General features: G+C 40.2%; 2 protein-coding genes across 2 annotated transcripts; one reads left to right on the forward strand and one right to left on the reverse strand.

The window, feature by feature from the left end:
* Positions 1-1,399: 1,399 nt before the first annotated feature.
* On the reverse strand, positions 1,400-5,797 carry bloc1s6 (biogenesis of lysosomal organelles complex-1, subunit 6, pallidin). Its single transcript, XM_034107637.2, has 6 exons — positions 5,688-5,797; positions 5,436-5,516; positions 4,093-4,237; positions 3,171-3,258; positions 2,982-3,068; positions 1,400-2,851 (listed from the first exon to the last, which is right to left on the reverse strand). Exons 2-6 carry the CDS (start codon positions 5,479-5,481, stop codon positions 2,732-2,734), a joined length of 486 nt encoding a protein of 161 aa, XP_033963528.1. The 5' UTR covers positions 5,482-5,516; positions 5,688-5,797; the 3' UTR covers positions 1,400-2,731.
* Positions 5,798-5,852: 55 nt separating this feature from the next.
* slc30a4 (solute carrier family 30 member 4) lies at positions 5,853-14,568 on the forward strand. The gene is made up of 8 exons (XM_034107625.2): positions 5,853-5,967; positions 6,185-6,676; positions 8,987-9,133; positions 9,896-10,049; positions 10,642-10,867; positions 11,212-11,317; positions 11,410-11,544; positions 13,552-14,568. Exons 2-8 carry the CDS (start codon positions 6,277-6,279, stop codon positions 13,704-13,706), a joined length of 1,323 nt encoding a protein of 440 aa, XP_033963516.1. The 5' UTR covers positions 5,853-5,967; positions 6,185-6,276; the 3' UTR covers positions 13,707-14,568.
* Positions 14,569-15,661: the final 1,093 nt, after the last annotated feature.

A 15,661-nucleotide genomic window follows, 5' to 3' on the forward strand; every position in this document is an offset into this window, starting at 1 on the left:
TACACAATTAAAATAAATGCTTTTATATATATTTATATTATATGTGACTCTTTGGCATTTCTGTTCTTAGTAACACTGCTGCTTTAGTTGTTCTGACTGCTAAAATCATCTCTTATTCCTCATTTTAAAGCCGATATTCCGTGTTTCCCTTTTTTTAAGAAAAGTATCGAAAAAGAATCGGAATCGCAATTCTTGACTTGGTATCGGTATCGAAACCAAAATGTTGGTATCGTGACAACACTAGCGTGGACTACAAGTATTTCAGTGCTGCGCGGGGGCGCAGAGGGATAACCCAATAGCGATAGCCTTAGAGGGCTGCGCCATTTACTCAGAGAAGCTGGGTTACAGTAGGTAACCTCAGTTAGTGTTGTTGCCTGACTTTATAAAGTGTGTTTATAGGCACTACTGCTTGTAGGCAGGCATGACAGTCGACCCATGTTCAGGGGAGGTGGGTTTAGTTTCCTGCACGCCTCGACGTAAGGGAGACGTAAGCGACGCTACCTCTTAGCTCCGAAGCTCTTGCCTCTAGACCAGGGGCGGCGGGTGCTGTAGGCTAGGGAAGGCTAAGCCTTCCCAAATATTTGTGTCACTGCATCCTGGTAAAATACAAATATAATGTATAATGTCTGTGTCTTTGACATTAGCGCTGCTATGCAGCCACCTGTGCCCTGTACTATGAAGCCAGTTCAACATACCCTGGATATGTTTGAGTAACAAACTAACTAACAACAACAAACTAACAAACGAGATCTTGCTAAGCGGAACTGCGGTTACGTACTGTAACCCAGCTTCTATGAGTATAGGCGCAGCCCTCTAAGGTTCGGGCCCCACTGGCTCCGCCAATAGCTGAAGAAAAGCTGTTTGTGTGGGAGCAGATTGTAGGGACTACTTCCTATTTATACGGAAGTGAGTCCGCAGGTGGGCGTGGATTAAGTCTGTCAGTGCTGCACACGTGGAGAGGGATTACCCAATAGCGATAGCCTTAGAGGGCTGCACCTATACTCATAGAAGCTGGGTTACAGTACGTAACCCCAGTTGCTCTCTCTGTTGTTGTTTTTTTGTATCTTATTAAACTGAATATGTTTGGGTGTACACAATAACTAATTGAAAGATAACCTTGCACTTTTAGAGACTCGGAATGGCGTTTTTACTGTTTCGAAAACCAAACCAAACAATCACGCAAATCTGCAAATTCAATAATTGAATTGTAATTTGCAGCCCTATTTCACACCATGCAGTAGACATAAAGAAGTGAGTCTCTAAAACACACACTATTTGGCATTATAAAATGTGTGCATCAATGAATAATACCACTACAGCGGTACTCACCCTCTCACACATACTGAAGTGCACAGCTTAAGCATACTAAAGCCAGGTAATTAAAAAAAATGAAATGCACTTTCAGACCAATTTGTGTTATTTTATTATTAATTGTATAAACAGTGGAGTTCCAGGCGCGAGTTGTGCATAGAAGCCTTTTTGAGAGGTCTAAAAAATCAAATATAATTAACAAATTAATTAACAGCTGCTGTGTGTGGCGGGGGCAATGTTTTGTACATATGTTCACAAATTCATCATCTGGATCCCAGACATACAGTCAGTTATGTTTAGTGCAGATCTATCCAAACAACATACTTGTTTTATAACATTCAACACTAAGAGGGCATGTAACAACTTATATTAACACTTAATCTTTAACAAAATACAGCAACCACATTGATTCTCCTCCTGGCAATTGTCTGACGGCGGCTAAAGTGTCTTTGAGCGATTTGTTCCACTCTCGGGGAAGTGCTCCAGTTTGTGTGTCACCAGAGGTTGATAGTGAGAAGTACCAGCATTGGATGATTCAGTCCAGGTCTTTGGTTTGTTGTGATATTGGCAATGTTCAACATAAAATACCATACCATGCTTATTGCAGCCTATTTACCATGTACTGATTATGTAAACCATATCCCAAAGCATATCACTCTATTCTTATTTGTGTTCAATATTTTGGAATGGATTTTTCTCAATTTATTTATAAAGACTTTTTTAGACTTTCACATTCAAAATCTAATTTTTCTAATTCAGTGCAGGTATAAAGAAGGGTGTTTCAGAAAAAATAATGTTTCTATTTAAAGCAACATATCAGCCCCATTTCAAACCAATTTATTTGATTTAGTTTGAGAAGCTGTCCACCAAAAGTATTTTTGTAGCTAAAAGGTAGTACACCTGGGCGTTATTTCTAACACAACAAAACCAATGGAGTTTGACCTGCTGAGAATTCAATGTTTGAGGCAATAAAGCTATCAAAAAAAAATGCTGTTAACCTCTGTCAAATGCATTAACATGCAACAATAACTTGAAATATAATAAATCTGGTATAATAGATCACATGTATTGAGCATGTTTTTAGTAGATATTATTAAAGTACCAAAATGAGTGGATGGCAGTCAAACAGATTCTGAAATGTAAAAATTATGAGGGGTCAGTCCTACAGATGTAAAATAGATATGTGATCAGGATGTTCCTGGTTGAAAACTAAACTGTGTCTAATCTCTCCTCTCTCTCCTTGTATCCAGTAAAATATAGGCCCAAAAGCTCAGAAATTATCATTTTTTTAAAAGTCTAAAATACTTTTGCTTTGGAAAATGTTCAGCAGTAGTCATGTGTAGTATAGTTGATATGTAATAAATAGGCTAAGGCATGCAAAAGCACCTGTACAATCATTCAGCAGACATACTCGGGGATCCTAAGATCTTTTCGCAGGTTTGGCAACAAGCCGCCTTTCTCTCTCGAGCTCCTTCTCACGCTGCTGCTCCTTCTCCAGCGCCTCGTTCTGCTTCTGCTGCTGCAGCTTCAAGGCTCTTTTCTGAGAGAAGACACAAGTTAACATTCAAACAGTGTGTGAACCGTTTAATTGCATTAATACACACGTTTTTTATGCCATTTTTTAACATCGCATCACCCATTTTCCAGTAATACATTCAAAGAAAAGGTACCTTTAGTTTAGTTGTTTTTTCGTGGAGCATGATCATCTCTTTCCTTACGTTCACCAGTTTATTGTGGTAAACCTTTGCCTCTGTAAACTAAATACAACAAACTGGATTAGAAAGCATTCCCATTGGTAAGGAAAGAAAGCAGACAATGATAAGTGTGAAATATGAGATTATAATTCAGTCCCAACATACCAGTGAATTGAGGTCCAGTAAGGCATTACAATCTCTGAATTTGGTGACTTCTTGGTCCAGTGTGTCTAACAATATCACCTGATTTTGTCTGGTCCGGATACAAATGGAGAGAAAGAAGTAAAGTCAAGAGGCCTTTTTTCAACAAAACATTTCTTAAACTGAAAGGACATCTTCTAAATATTCAGAGTCAATATGTAGAGAATATTTACATATGCTAATTATTCGGATACATTCCTGGATGTTTAGAAGTGTTGCACAGATTGTTCATGTTTGTGAAAGACAGTTCAGCTTGTTTTGGATGGCTTTGTTCTTTACAAGTGAACCAGCATGTTCATAGTGAAATGAACGGTAAACTCAGCACTACCAGCATTAAAGCAACAGGACAACCCATCCAGTTCTGCCTGAAGCATGTTGACCTGTGCCACAGAGTTGTTTACTGTATACTGGTTTCTGTCATTATAGGAATCACATACTGACAGTCACCTGTTGGCTGTTTTATGTACTCAGTAATGGCTGAGTTTCGACCTTTATGATCTCTTTAACTCTGGGATAGATGGGACCATCCTTAATATTGAAGGAAAAATCAAAAGCAATAAACAAGCACGTTTTTTATTATTTCTTATTTACTGAATTTCTTGATTTCATGGTTTTGGAGACATTGAAAATAAATGTTTTATTTATTTAAGCACTTACTAACCAAGTGAATGAACTAACCAACAAAACCTGTTTGGGATAACATATCCCTGAAGTCACTGATTGTAATCTTTAGTTGGAAGAAAAACATTATAAACTTTCTCCACCATGGGATGTATTAATATGTCTCTAATCTTGCCACTTTTAAAGTTGTATCCACAAGTAGCTTGAATAAGGCTGCGCTTATTAAAACCATTGTGGTGAGATAATACTGGTGAAAAATACTCACGTGAGCTCTTGCAGGGCTCGTTTAGAGTTCTGTAGATCTGGTAGGTAGTGAGAGAGTAATCCCTCTGTGAGTTTGTCCACAGCTTTCTTATCCACAAACACGTTCTCTACAGGCGTCGGGCTCTCCAAACAGTCCAACTGGAGCTCTGTCACATGTTGAGGAAATCATGTATTTAGTATTGTGCCACAGTGTTGGAGCTATATATTATGTCTGTTATATATATATATATATATCTTTGTTTTTGTTTATAGTAAATGTATTATTATTTGTGTTATTTTTTAAGTTCGATAAAGTTGTTTTCATTTGAAGGCATCTTTGGACACTGGGTGATTTGAGCACCTGGTGTAGTTGTATATAATGGGAGACAGGCGGTGGTGGGATTAGCGCACCAGAAAGCTTATCGTTTTTTACCAGGGTGAAACAAGCATGCAATAGGAAAGTCACAGCACGTATTGGAAACGTTGTACTTTTGGATGAAGAAATAAATGTACGAAACTACCATCATGGATAATTTCGGCGTACGATTCGCTATCTGCTCCCTCAGCTGCAGTTCTACAGTTTTTAATCCTTCTAGGTGGTCTCAGTACTGAAGACATTGCACAGTCCACCCCATATTCATTTATTTTCCACCAAAATAAAACAGTGCAAGTATTTCAACTGTACAATAAAATGTGCATGCTATTTATTCATGAACATACTAATTTGCTGAAAATTGGACAATGTTGACATGGATATGGTTAAAATAAGACGATTCCCATGTTCATGACTATTCATGTCCTCTTACACCTCAATATATAATAACAGAGACGGTTGTGTTGGGGTTAAGTAACTGTGCAATGACAGTACACCTCTCATTTTAACTTGTTTCACAAGGTCCAACTTGAAAGAGATATCATTGTCTGAAGTATAAGAAAACAGTCATACACACAAACTTAAGGGCCTGGTTTTAATCAGTATGACATCAGTTGGCAATGATCTGCAGCTGGTTTTAAAATTGACCAGGGAAAATGTACTTTGAACATTTACCTTGGGATAACATTTTGCAGAGAATGTAAAACCCTCTATGTCAAAATATATTGAGCTGGGGAACAACACTGTGGTATAGATATGTAATAAGGATGCATGAAAGGCACAAACTGATAGCTATCTGTAACAATCTATACAGAAATCCATGCCTATCAAGTCAAGACGGCAGAGGCCAGATCAAACACACACACACACACACACACACACACACACACACACACACACACACACACACACACACACACACACACACACACACACACACACACACACACACACACACACACACACACACACACACACACACACACACACACCTTCAATGGGTGGAGGTCCTTCATCTTCCATCTCCTCTACCTCCATATGCAACGACTCTGTTGACCCAGGCTGCTTCAGAACTTGAAAAAGAGGCATCAATAAATCAGTCACATTCTGTCGGCTGCAAATGATCAGTTAGCTTATCAGAACATCTGACCATAGAGGAAGTAAATTAGCGAGCATGCTGAGCAGCTTCATAACGTGACACATCAGCAACTACACAACCTCTAACAGTCACAACATAGTCTTACCTGATTGCTTGTCTATTCAACAGTAACGTTGTGTAATGGGTTACGTTTTTTCGCACACAAGAAAGAGAAACAACAGCAGAGATGTTTGGATGTGTTGCTGCGTCTGGAAAAAACGTCATGTGACTCGTGCGTCATCACGTGACTGTGGGCGAAACCAAACTTGCTAGAGCAGAGGAGGAGGTGAGAGCAACGACTGATGTTGACAGACACCCGTCTTACGATGACAGTTTTCAATTTAAAGACGAATCGATACTTGACAACCATAAAGGATATATATTAGGTAAGCCGGCTTGTATTTCGTCTCATTACATGTCTCTGTGTGGCTAACTATCACGACAAGGCAGCTAACGTTTACTAGCTAGCTTGTTACTATATATTTTTAAAAGATGACTCAACGTTAACCAGCACAACTTCTACAATGATAATCTGAAAGGATCTGTAGTGAATTGCGTTGTCGTTGAGTTGTCGTCAAGTTTAATTTATTTTGTCTCCTCTAGGTAATCAACCGGAGTAGAAATGCAAGACTTGAACCTACAACAATGGGACTGATTCCATAGAGAGGCCTGGATACACCTCAGTGTTAGCAAAGATGTCTGGAGGCAGGCTCTTTAGCAAGGTGCGGTCCGCCTTCAGGAGGGAGAGGAACGACTGGGACCTGAGCGACACCGAGCCTTTCGACTTCTCCAACGAGCTGGGGGACGACGAGACGCCCAAGTTCAACAAGCTCAAGGTGGTGGTCTCCGGGGAGATGTCGGACTACTCCTCCGGTGCTAACTCCAACGGGGTGGCGGTGAACACGCTGGTGGTGTCGGCGGATGATGATGACTCCTTGCTGGACTCTTCCTCCAGCCTGGGCAGCCCGGGGCTCAACATGGACCCCTGCGAGAACTGCACCAAGAAGAGGGACAGCATCAAACACAAGAAAGTGATGAAGAGGCTGGTCATGGCAGCTTTGCTCTATTTCCTCTTCATGACAGGGGAAATTGTCGGTAAGATGTGCAGAGTGAACCTCACACTACATACAGCTCTGGATAAATGAAGAGACCACTGCAGCAATGTCAGTTTCTGTGGTCTTACTATTTATAAGTATGTGTTTGAGTCAAATTAACATTTGTTATTATATTCTTCAAACTACTGACAACCTCTCTTAGAATTCAACAGACACTGGAATAGAATGGCTGTCATACATGTAGAGATTTAAGAAAAATGTGAAGTTGTCTCTTAATTTTTTTCAGAGATGTTTTTTTAATATTTTTTTTAAAATACTGCTAGATATTCCAGTAAGCGTTATGACAAAAGAGATGTAGAATACAAACGTGCTCTGAAGATGATAGTAATAATAATAACAATATATAATAATGATCTGTTCATACAGCATACTTTATAAAGTGATTTTGTGTAAAAAAACAACAACACAAAACAACAAGTGAACGACAAACGATACTAAAGAGATACCAACAAAGCTACAGACATGTAAAAAGGAACAAAACTGTCATTGAGACACTACAAAAGTTGCAACGTTTAGGAGTTAAAACCTTTAAGGCACCTTCTCCTTTTGTCTTGAGCCCGGGGATAACCAACAAACCCCGATCAGACCTGATGTAGGTCCGCTGTGCTCTTTAAACAGGCAAGGCTCTAAACTAAAAATATTTGGTGGAAAGCCAGTGGAAAGAAATCTTAATGGGAGTCACATGAGACTATTTCGAGCACTTGGTCAAATGCTTGTAGCAGTTTTTGGACCACTTTTTCCTAAGGCAGGTGAAAGGGATTAAAACATAGAAATAGAAGTTGTTTTACATCCATGGCATCCATATGCGAGAGGAAATAAACCCTTAAACCTTTTCAAATCAGCTGGGGATACAGCGCGCCTGAGTTTAGCAATGGTTCGGACATGGCTGTTCAGATATACACAACCGATGGCAAACAGAAAGACATATTAATTGTTCAGTCAATTAGGTGGAGAACATGAACTCTACTACCCTCTGTAAAGCAGGTTTAGTAGGCTGCCTCGCCTGAAACAGAATGCCTTTTTTACATTTTTAAATTAATTTTCAACTGTCAAAATGCACTTTTCTTTTACTTTGAGCACCACAAATCTTTAACTTCCATTTATTATAGTGGAAGGAGACATTTTTTATACTTCTATGCCTAAACATGGGCGTACCATCAAACATGTTTCGTGCTGAAATATCTCTAGAAGAAAAACAGGTTTTTATTTGACACTTAGCTGAAAAGGTGAGGATGATAGATACAATCACACACTTGTGCCTCAGGATTCATCGTGTGTTCATCATCACCTTTCTGACACAGTTAACAAAAATGATGATTGAATCAGAGAATGAGCAGGTTAGGGTATTTCCAAATCCATCCACTGTTCCTCCAAGCTCTACATCAGTATCAATGTTTGTGCAGTTCCTCTCCCTCAGGGTGTTATCGGCTGGAGGACTCTGATTGATTATATGTACCATCATTTCCGCCTCTGGTGCAACAACTCTGAAAGCTTGTTGTGCTGAATTATCTACCCAAGTCTTGTTTTTATATTATTATTAATAGATGTTGTGGTTCAAATATATGAGAGATACAATAATTGTGTCAACTAATGGGTTAATCAATATTATATACAGAAAAAGTAACTCGTCTGTTTCGATAATCGACTAATTAGTGATTTTTCATGTCCTGCTTTTCTCTGCTTTGTATCTGAATATATTTTGCTTTTGGAATGACAGAACGAGACATTTAAAGACATCATCATGAAAACCAAGAAACTAATAAACTTTTCTGACATTTTATAAAAGATTAAATGATGAATCTAGGAATAAATCTGCTGATTAATAATAATGACTTGCATACAAACATACAAATCAATGAATGTTACATACTGGCTATTTTAAAAGCTATTGGATTTTGTTCATGCTAGATTTGTTGTTTTCTTTATGAATCTATTTCTCTATTTAAAAACTGGGACAGTGTAGCATTCTTTTTATACATTTTGCTGATAGCAGGTGACAGTTCATCAGGGTCACAGTCAGATTGAATTCTCCAGGAATTAGATCGTAGACTATTTTGTCACTTTTAATAAAAGAAATGATTATCCACCAATGAAATCACGTAATAACATTTGTTTATTTTCCTGGGCCAAGGAGTATCTGTCACATCATACCTAGAATGTAACCACATACTATGCTGTGGGTGTATATCTGCAAGGTGCCAACACTTGTATCTTAAAATCTGTGCATGCCCAAATATTTAAGATAAATCTCTGCAGATATCCTTTCAAATCTCTTCGTCTTGACTTTCAGGTGGTTACTTTTCCAACAGCTTAGCCATCATGACTGACGCTGTGCACATGCTAACAGACGTGGTGGGCATTCTGTTTTCTCTGCTGGCCCTCTGGCTCTCCACCAAACCGCCCACGAGTAGATTTACCTTCGGCCTGCATCGTCTCGGTGAGTTTATGATCTCGGAAGCATTCACACTTCCTCTTCTCTCATATCACTGTAGCACTGTGTGTTAGGAATAGTTAAGTCTCTATCATCGTCAGCTTTATTTAAAGAGACTCTTGGTCCATTTTTAAAAAAAGACATAAAACACTCAAATATAAATGAAAAAAGGCAGTTATACCAATGTTTCCACAGAGGTGACTGGTATCGTACAGCACTGAGACACGGATTTGAAAGCAGCATAATGACAGAGCTATGAGAGACATTCAATCGCCAGATGAATTTGTACATCTATAACACAACTGAAGAAGAAACTGCTTCACATCCTCTCTCTACACGTCAGAGGGGAGTTTACATCTGTACTGAAAAGCTTCTGAGGTTGTTTACCATCAGGGTTTTCAATGTGAGTGGTTTTGTGCTTTGTAAATTGTTGTAATCCTAATCTCTGATATGTAGAGTACCATGACTATTGTTTTGTTTTTATTAAGGACTAAATTGATAAAAAAAAAAGGGTCTCTGTGTTTAGGAGTGGAAATAATTCTCGGTAGATCATAAAACATTATTGTCCAATCAAGTAGAATTTGACAGTCACAGATGAAAGACACAATGTCGTCTATTCTAAAATAAAGAACAGGACAGGGTTCCAGCTGGACCCTTGTAGGAGGCATTACTAAACATGTATTTGATTATCTGTGTTTTCTCACAGCTTTAGTTTTTTGGTATAAACATGCTCTGTATCTACAACTGACCGTTATTCCCCGTCCCTAGAGGTTGTATCGGCAGTCCTCAGTGTAGTGCTCATCTACATCCTGACAGCCATACTGCTCTACGAGGCCGTTCAGAGGACGATACACCAAGAGTTCGACATAGATGGGGATGTCATGCTCATCACTGCAGCTGTGGGCGTGGCTGTCAACCTCATGTAAGTGAAAAGTCACTTTTAAAGAGTGCACGACATGACAACTTTGTAATCGTGCCTTTGAGTGTCACCTTAAGATTGGTCCAAAGTCCTGCCTTAAAGTCACCTGTCCAGTTGATGATTCTCAGTGTTTAATGTTTGACCATATTTGGAAGGTGAATGATTACGCAGCGTCCACACGGCGGCGTGCGTTGAAGCTTGCCGGTGGGCGTGTCTGAAACTCGACAAACAACCAATCACATGAATCTCCCACCCCGGACACACAAGCACGCGGTTTGATTGGCTAGAGCTTGTACTGGCATATGATTTGATTGGCTGACGCCTCCGTCGAAGCTTCAAAAGTTGAACATTGCTCAACTTTTGAAGCGAGCAAAGCGAAGTGACGGAACCACAATGCATTTCGGCAAAGCGTGACGTCACCCCATTCAAAGGGAATGGGCAGAAACGTTGAAGCTTCAACGCGTGCCGCCGTGTGGACGGGCCGTTAAACTCAATGACGACAGTTTCTTAGTTAAAAACAAAACATACTTGTAACTCCAATGCCTTCAAAATAAACGCCCTCTTTCTTTCTTTTGTTTTCTTCTGTGTCTTACAGAATGGGTTTCTTGTTAAACCAAGGTGGTCACGGTCACTCTCATGGCCACGGCCACTCACATGGCCACGGTCACTCTCACGGCTCTGCAGCCGCCTCACAGTCGGGGGGGTCGGGGGGGCAGAGGCAGCAGGGCAGCCTGGCTGTCAGAGCGGCCTTCATCCACGCTCTGGGAGATCTGGTCCAGAGCATCGGGGTGCTCATAGCGGCCTACATCGTCCGCTTCAAGGTACCCATCCATCCATTTCACCATGTATTTACCTTGTAGAACCATTGTAAAAAAAATAAAATGGTATTGTACCAACAAAGTATTTCTGTTACTTTTTGAAAATAAAGCTGGTAATTAAGTGTTGACACCTATTTAACAGAGAACTCCCAAGGCAGTGTGAACCATACAGCTTTAAAGCCATTATGTTGTTAAAACCAAGTGTTAGTTGTAAACGTATAAAAGCATTTAATTAAACAACAAATTCACTAATTGTAAACTAATTGATGGTCTTTTGATTTAAATTGATATTAAATACAGGGATGGCTAAGCATGCATTCATATGAAACTTTGATTTGACTTCACAGCCGGACTTTAAGTTGGCAGACCCCATCTGTACCTACATCTTCTCCATCCTGGTACTCGTCACCACGTTCCGCATCATACGAGACACAATAGTCATCGTGCTGGAGGGTGCGTCTCTGGCCGTGGTCCTGCAGTGTCTTCAGAGGATGTTAAGTATTTAAAATGGCGTAGGTGCATTAAGGAGTTTATTTCATCCTCAGGTGTTCCCAGGCATCTGGACACTCTGAGAATCAAAGAAGACCTCCTGAAGCTGGAGGACGTCCAATCAGTGGATGAGCTGAACGTCTGGGCGCTGACCACGGACAAGACTGCAGCTATAGTGCATCTGCAGCTGGGTGAGTAGATACATCAGTACAGACAAGAAGAAAGAAGGAAGAAAGGATCGCGTTTCTAAATATATAGAACTATTATGTGGATCATAAGTATTTTATATCCATTTCGTCTTTAGTTTTTACTCAAAAAAGGTTGTTTTGGGATTTATGACTCATTTATTAACAAGCTTCATAAAGCATTTCTTACTTTGTAGGTTTTGAAATCGCATAAAGGTATATGTCCATATGCAAGGGGCTTCAGAACATATTAAATATGTATGTTTCAGCATCAATACAGATACTTTTTCTTTGTTTTATTTGTTGGTAAAATAACAGAAACTCATCAACTATCAAAATACTTGCAGATACACTTTCTTCTTTCAGCTCTAATAAAGTGAACAGATAACACACGTACATATTTTATCAACCAAGTCAAGACTAGAAATACTACGGCAGTGAAGGCATCTTGAAGTCCTTCTGCTTATGTTCCTGTTGGCTTGTCAGTGACCACGAAGAGCTACTTTTGGCTTGACCACTTTGATGTAGGTTGTTTTCGGTGTTGCTTTGGCAGTCTGTTCAATGTCAGTGACCTGTAAGAGCAAATATATTCTTTTTGTATTTGGCTTCAGTACTTGTTTTAAAGTCAAAGTAAGATCAAAGTGTGCATGATGTGCTGAGACTTGTTCCTGTGTTTATTTCTCACAGGACTTCAGTTTCATCACAGTTGTTTCACAAGAAACTTAACTGCCAGTTCTTCCCTTGGCTTTCAGGTTGCATCCGTATTTGTTTGAATACGATTGTCCTTGTTTTGATCCAGTTCTTTGAATTCAAGCTGTTGTATGACAAAATGTAAAAAATGGGTGATAAACTTGTGAGTGACATTGTGAAAACATATAATATAGAAGATGTTATTTCTTGAAAGAGCTGTTTAACCTTTTTCAGAGCAGTTCAACACATGCAGCAAATCTGGCAGAGCTTACATTGAGAGTATGTCTGATAAGAATGACTGCTCTAGTCCATGAAAGACTTTGAACACTGAAAAGTGTCACATCGCACATACTCAAAACATGTGATTTCTTTATAGGTTTTGAGTGTGCTTTTCATGGACACAACTGCACATTCTTATAAAACAATAGTTGTGTGAATACAAGAAAAAAACATGGATTTTATTTTGTGACATTTAATAGGCAGAGACGTGTTTCAGCGCTAGTATTGTGTTATTTTTTGTTAGTAGAAATTGATCAAGGTTTCTTTTTGTAAACTAACTGGGAGAAACTGGAAGGTACTAACACAACCGTCATATAGTTATTGAATTAGTATGTGGGTATACATTTTGATAGCACAGGTTTTACTCATGACTTTAATACGACTTTAACGATGGTTCAGTTCATAAACATGAGTCCCAGTGGGCCTGCATCAGGGCCCTGACACTGGTGGGGGCCCTGGTGTGCAGGTAATGCAGTAATTTCCTGTGTTTTTCTGCCACAACATGTGCAATTATCTGTTGCGACATGTTCTGTTTGGACAAGATCTGTTTGGACATGCTGTAACTTGCTTAATTTAATTTCAAATGCATAAACACCACATCCCCTGTTGGACCCACACACACACACACACACACACACACACACACACACACACACACACACACACACACACACACACACACACACACACACACACACACACACACACACACCACACACACACACACACACACACACACACACACACACACACACACAACAACAAAGGCCTATATAACGCCTATTTATAGACTATCAATAACTGTGCAATATACTGTATACTTCAACTTTTAATACTTCCACCTGGCTGCTATATCTCAAAACTTTAACTGGTACGGGAGGTGTGTTTTGTAAATTGTGACATTTCTACTTTTTTGTATGCGTGCTTCTTAATAATATAATGAATAATTAAGCTATCTTTGGCTCTTTACTTGCTGTAACAAATGTACATTTCCCCTCTGTGGGACAAATACAAGTATTCTGACTCTGATGTTTGTGTTCACAGCGCCCTCTAGTGCCAGCAACTGGGAGGACGTGCAGGCGAAGGCGCGCCACCTGCTGCTCCACACCTACGGCCTGGGCAGGTGCACGGTGCAGGTGCAGACACACAGGCTGAGGCCTGTGCGTACCTGCACACACTGCCTGCAGTCCAGTGCCTAGAGAGAGAGACTCTTCTGAACAGTGGCTTCCACGGAGCACTTCAAGACACAGGACAGCAGAGACACAGTAAACGGTATGTACATGCAAACAGAAAAAGACTGGTGCCAAAGGAAAGCAGACGCACATTTCCAATAGTTGGATCACTTCAGCCGCCGGCGACCTCGCACAGCTTTGAGAGCTTGGATGCTTTCAGAAAAATGAATGCCCTTAATTCACCATTGAAGCCTATCTCAACTTTTTTGTATTTTAGTGTTTGATTTGTCACAACTGATGTTTTAGCATCAGATGTACATTTTACTTTTTGTTTCTAGGTGTGAGGACTTGATTTTATTTGTTTACTGAGGATGTCTGCAAATGAAAAGGTACCTCATTTTCTGTTCATTTGATAATAACTCTATGGAAAAACAACTTGTATCATTGTGTCCCTTAGGCAGACATCACATCAACTTATCAACCTTAGAAATGATCAAAGCAGCCTGATCAACACTTCAAAACTGATATTTTATTTTAGCATGGCTCTTAGCTAAATTTAGGCGAGCAAACAACTGACAATCAAAGAGTGACTGACTTTGTAAAATGGTTAATGCTACAGTGTTATGGTTTCAGCCTCAATTCCTAAACTCATTTTCTTTGTATTCCCTAAACTGACAGTATACTAATGCAGACAGGTTTGTGAACCAGTATTTCTGATTGGCTGTTTTTTCAGTTTTCACCTGCTGATAATATTTATAGTGTTTCCAGTGTGAAGTGTTGAGAGACTGTCAGGGTTTTATTGTAAACCTTTTCCTAGTCTCTCAAATGAATCATCGACGGAAGTCAGGAACTGCATCACCCTTTGTTTCTAATAAAGTATTACATCTTCTGCTTGCCTCTCAGTACCTCTTTTTTTCCGAACAACACATCTAAGAAAATGGGAAGGCATTTTTGGCACAATTGATCAACTTATTTTAACAATCCACACAAATACTTTGACTCAAATCTATAGTTAGTTTTCCAATTCAATCAAATAAGTACTCATACCTTGTTAAGGTTGTCCACGCCACCCTTGCAGCGATTGTAGTCAATGATGACTTGGTTTCTTCTTGTCATCCTGATGTACAGCTGGCTCTCTGTGTTTGCTGCTCAGAAGTAGGACATTTCTTCCCCGCCGCGGGATGTAGCTGACTGCTGTGGTGGTGGTTGTGAATGCAAACACAGATGACAAGACAGCTCTCTGCTTAGTCTGCTTCAGTTTGGGGGGAAGCTCAGGCTTGTTTGCCCTGACGGTCCCTACCAGGGCTACTTTCTTCTTCAGAAGCTCCTGGGCAAGTGAGTAGGAAGTGAAAAAATGGTCACATGTAAGTGTGACACCCTTGAGCCCCTCAGTCATGTCCAGGATGACTCGCTTTCCCTGGCCCTTCTCCGGAGATTCACCAACGGCTTTTCCAGTATACACCTGGCACCTCCAGACATATGATGTGGCGACATCTGCGGTGATCCAGATTTTCAGCCCGTACTTCGCTGGCTTGCTGGGGATGTACTGCCGGAATTTGCAGCGGCCTCTGAAGGCTACGAGCTGCTCATCGACACAGATGTCTTCCCCTGGATTGAACAAGAGTGGGAGGCGCTCTGTCCACTTGTCCCACATATTTCGGAAAGCTGTACGCTTGTCCTTCTTGTATCGAGCAGGACGAGTGAGTCGGTCATCGAATCTGAGGCTGGCCCTTATCATTTCAAAGCGTTTGTGGGACAGGGTGGCCCTGAAGATTGGTCTCCCAGGCTGCGGGTAGTGTAGTGGAAATGTCTTATGTTACCTTATATGCTAAAACCAAATGCTTCTAAAAGCATTGTCTAACACTACTGTACCATTTCTTCAAATGTGCTGTTTTCTCTGCATACTCTAAAGAGGGTCATTAATCTCAAGCGCTTCAAGGCCACAGGGCTGAGTTGGCAGACTATGCTGATACTCCTCTTCA

This window comes from Pseudochaenichthys georgianus, chromosome 3 (assembly GCF_902827115.2).
Source record: "Pseudochaenichthys georgianus chromosome 3, fPseGeo1.2, whole genome shotgun sequence".
Taxonomy (NCBI): Eukaryota; Metazoa; Chordata; class Actinopteri; order Perciformes; family Channichthyidae; genus Pseudochaenichthys; species Pseudochaenichthys georgianus.

Excerpts from the sequence above, each read along its gene's own strand:
- slc30a4 (XM_034107625.2), top strand. The coding sequence starts at position 6,277 with ATGTCTGGAGGCAGGCTCTTTAGCAAGGTGCGGTCCGCCTTCAGGAGG. Across the intron at positions 9,134-9,895 it reads CTTCGGCCTGCATCGTCTCG|AGGTTGTATCGGCAGTCCTC; the intron begins GTGAGTTTATGA and ends CCCCGTCCCTAG. Across the intron at positions 10,868-11,211 it reads CCTACATCGTCCGCTTCAAG|CCGGACTTTAAGTTGGCAGA; the intron begins GTACCCATCCAT and ends TTGACTTCACAG.
- bloc1s6 (XM_034107637.2), bottom strand. The coding sequence starts at position 5,481 with ATGGAGGTAGAGGAGATGGAAGATGAAGGACCTCCACCCATTGAAG. Across the intron at positions 4,238-5,435 it reads AGGACCTCCACCCATTGAAG|AGCTCCAGTTGGACTGTTTG; the intron begins GTGTGTGTGTGT and ends AACATGTGACAG. Across the intron at positions 2,852-2,981 it reads AAAAAACAACTAAACTAAAG|AAAAGAGCCTTGAAGCTGCA; the intron begins GTACCTTTTCTT and ends GTCTTCTCTCAG.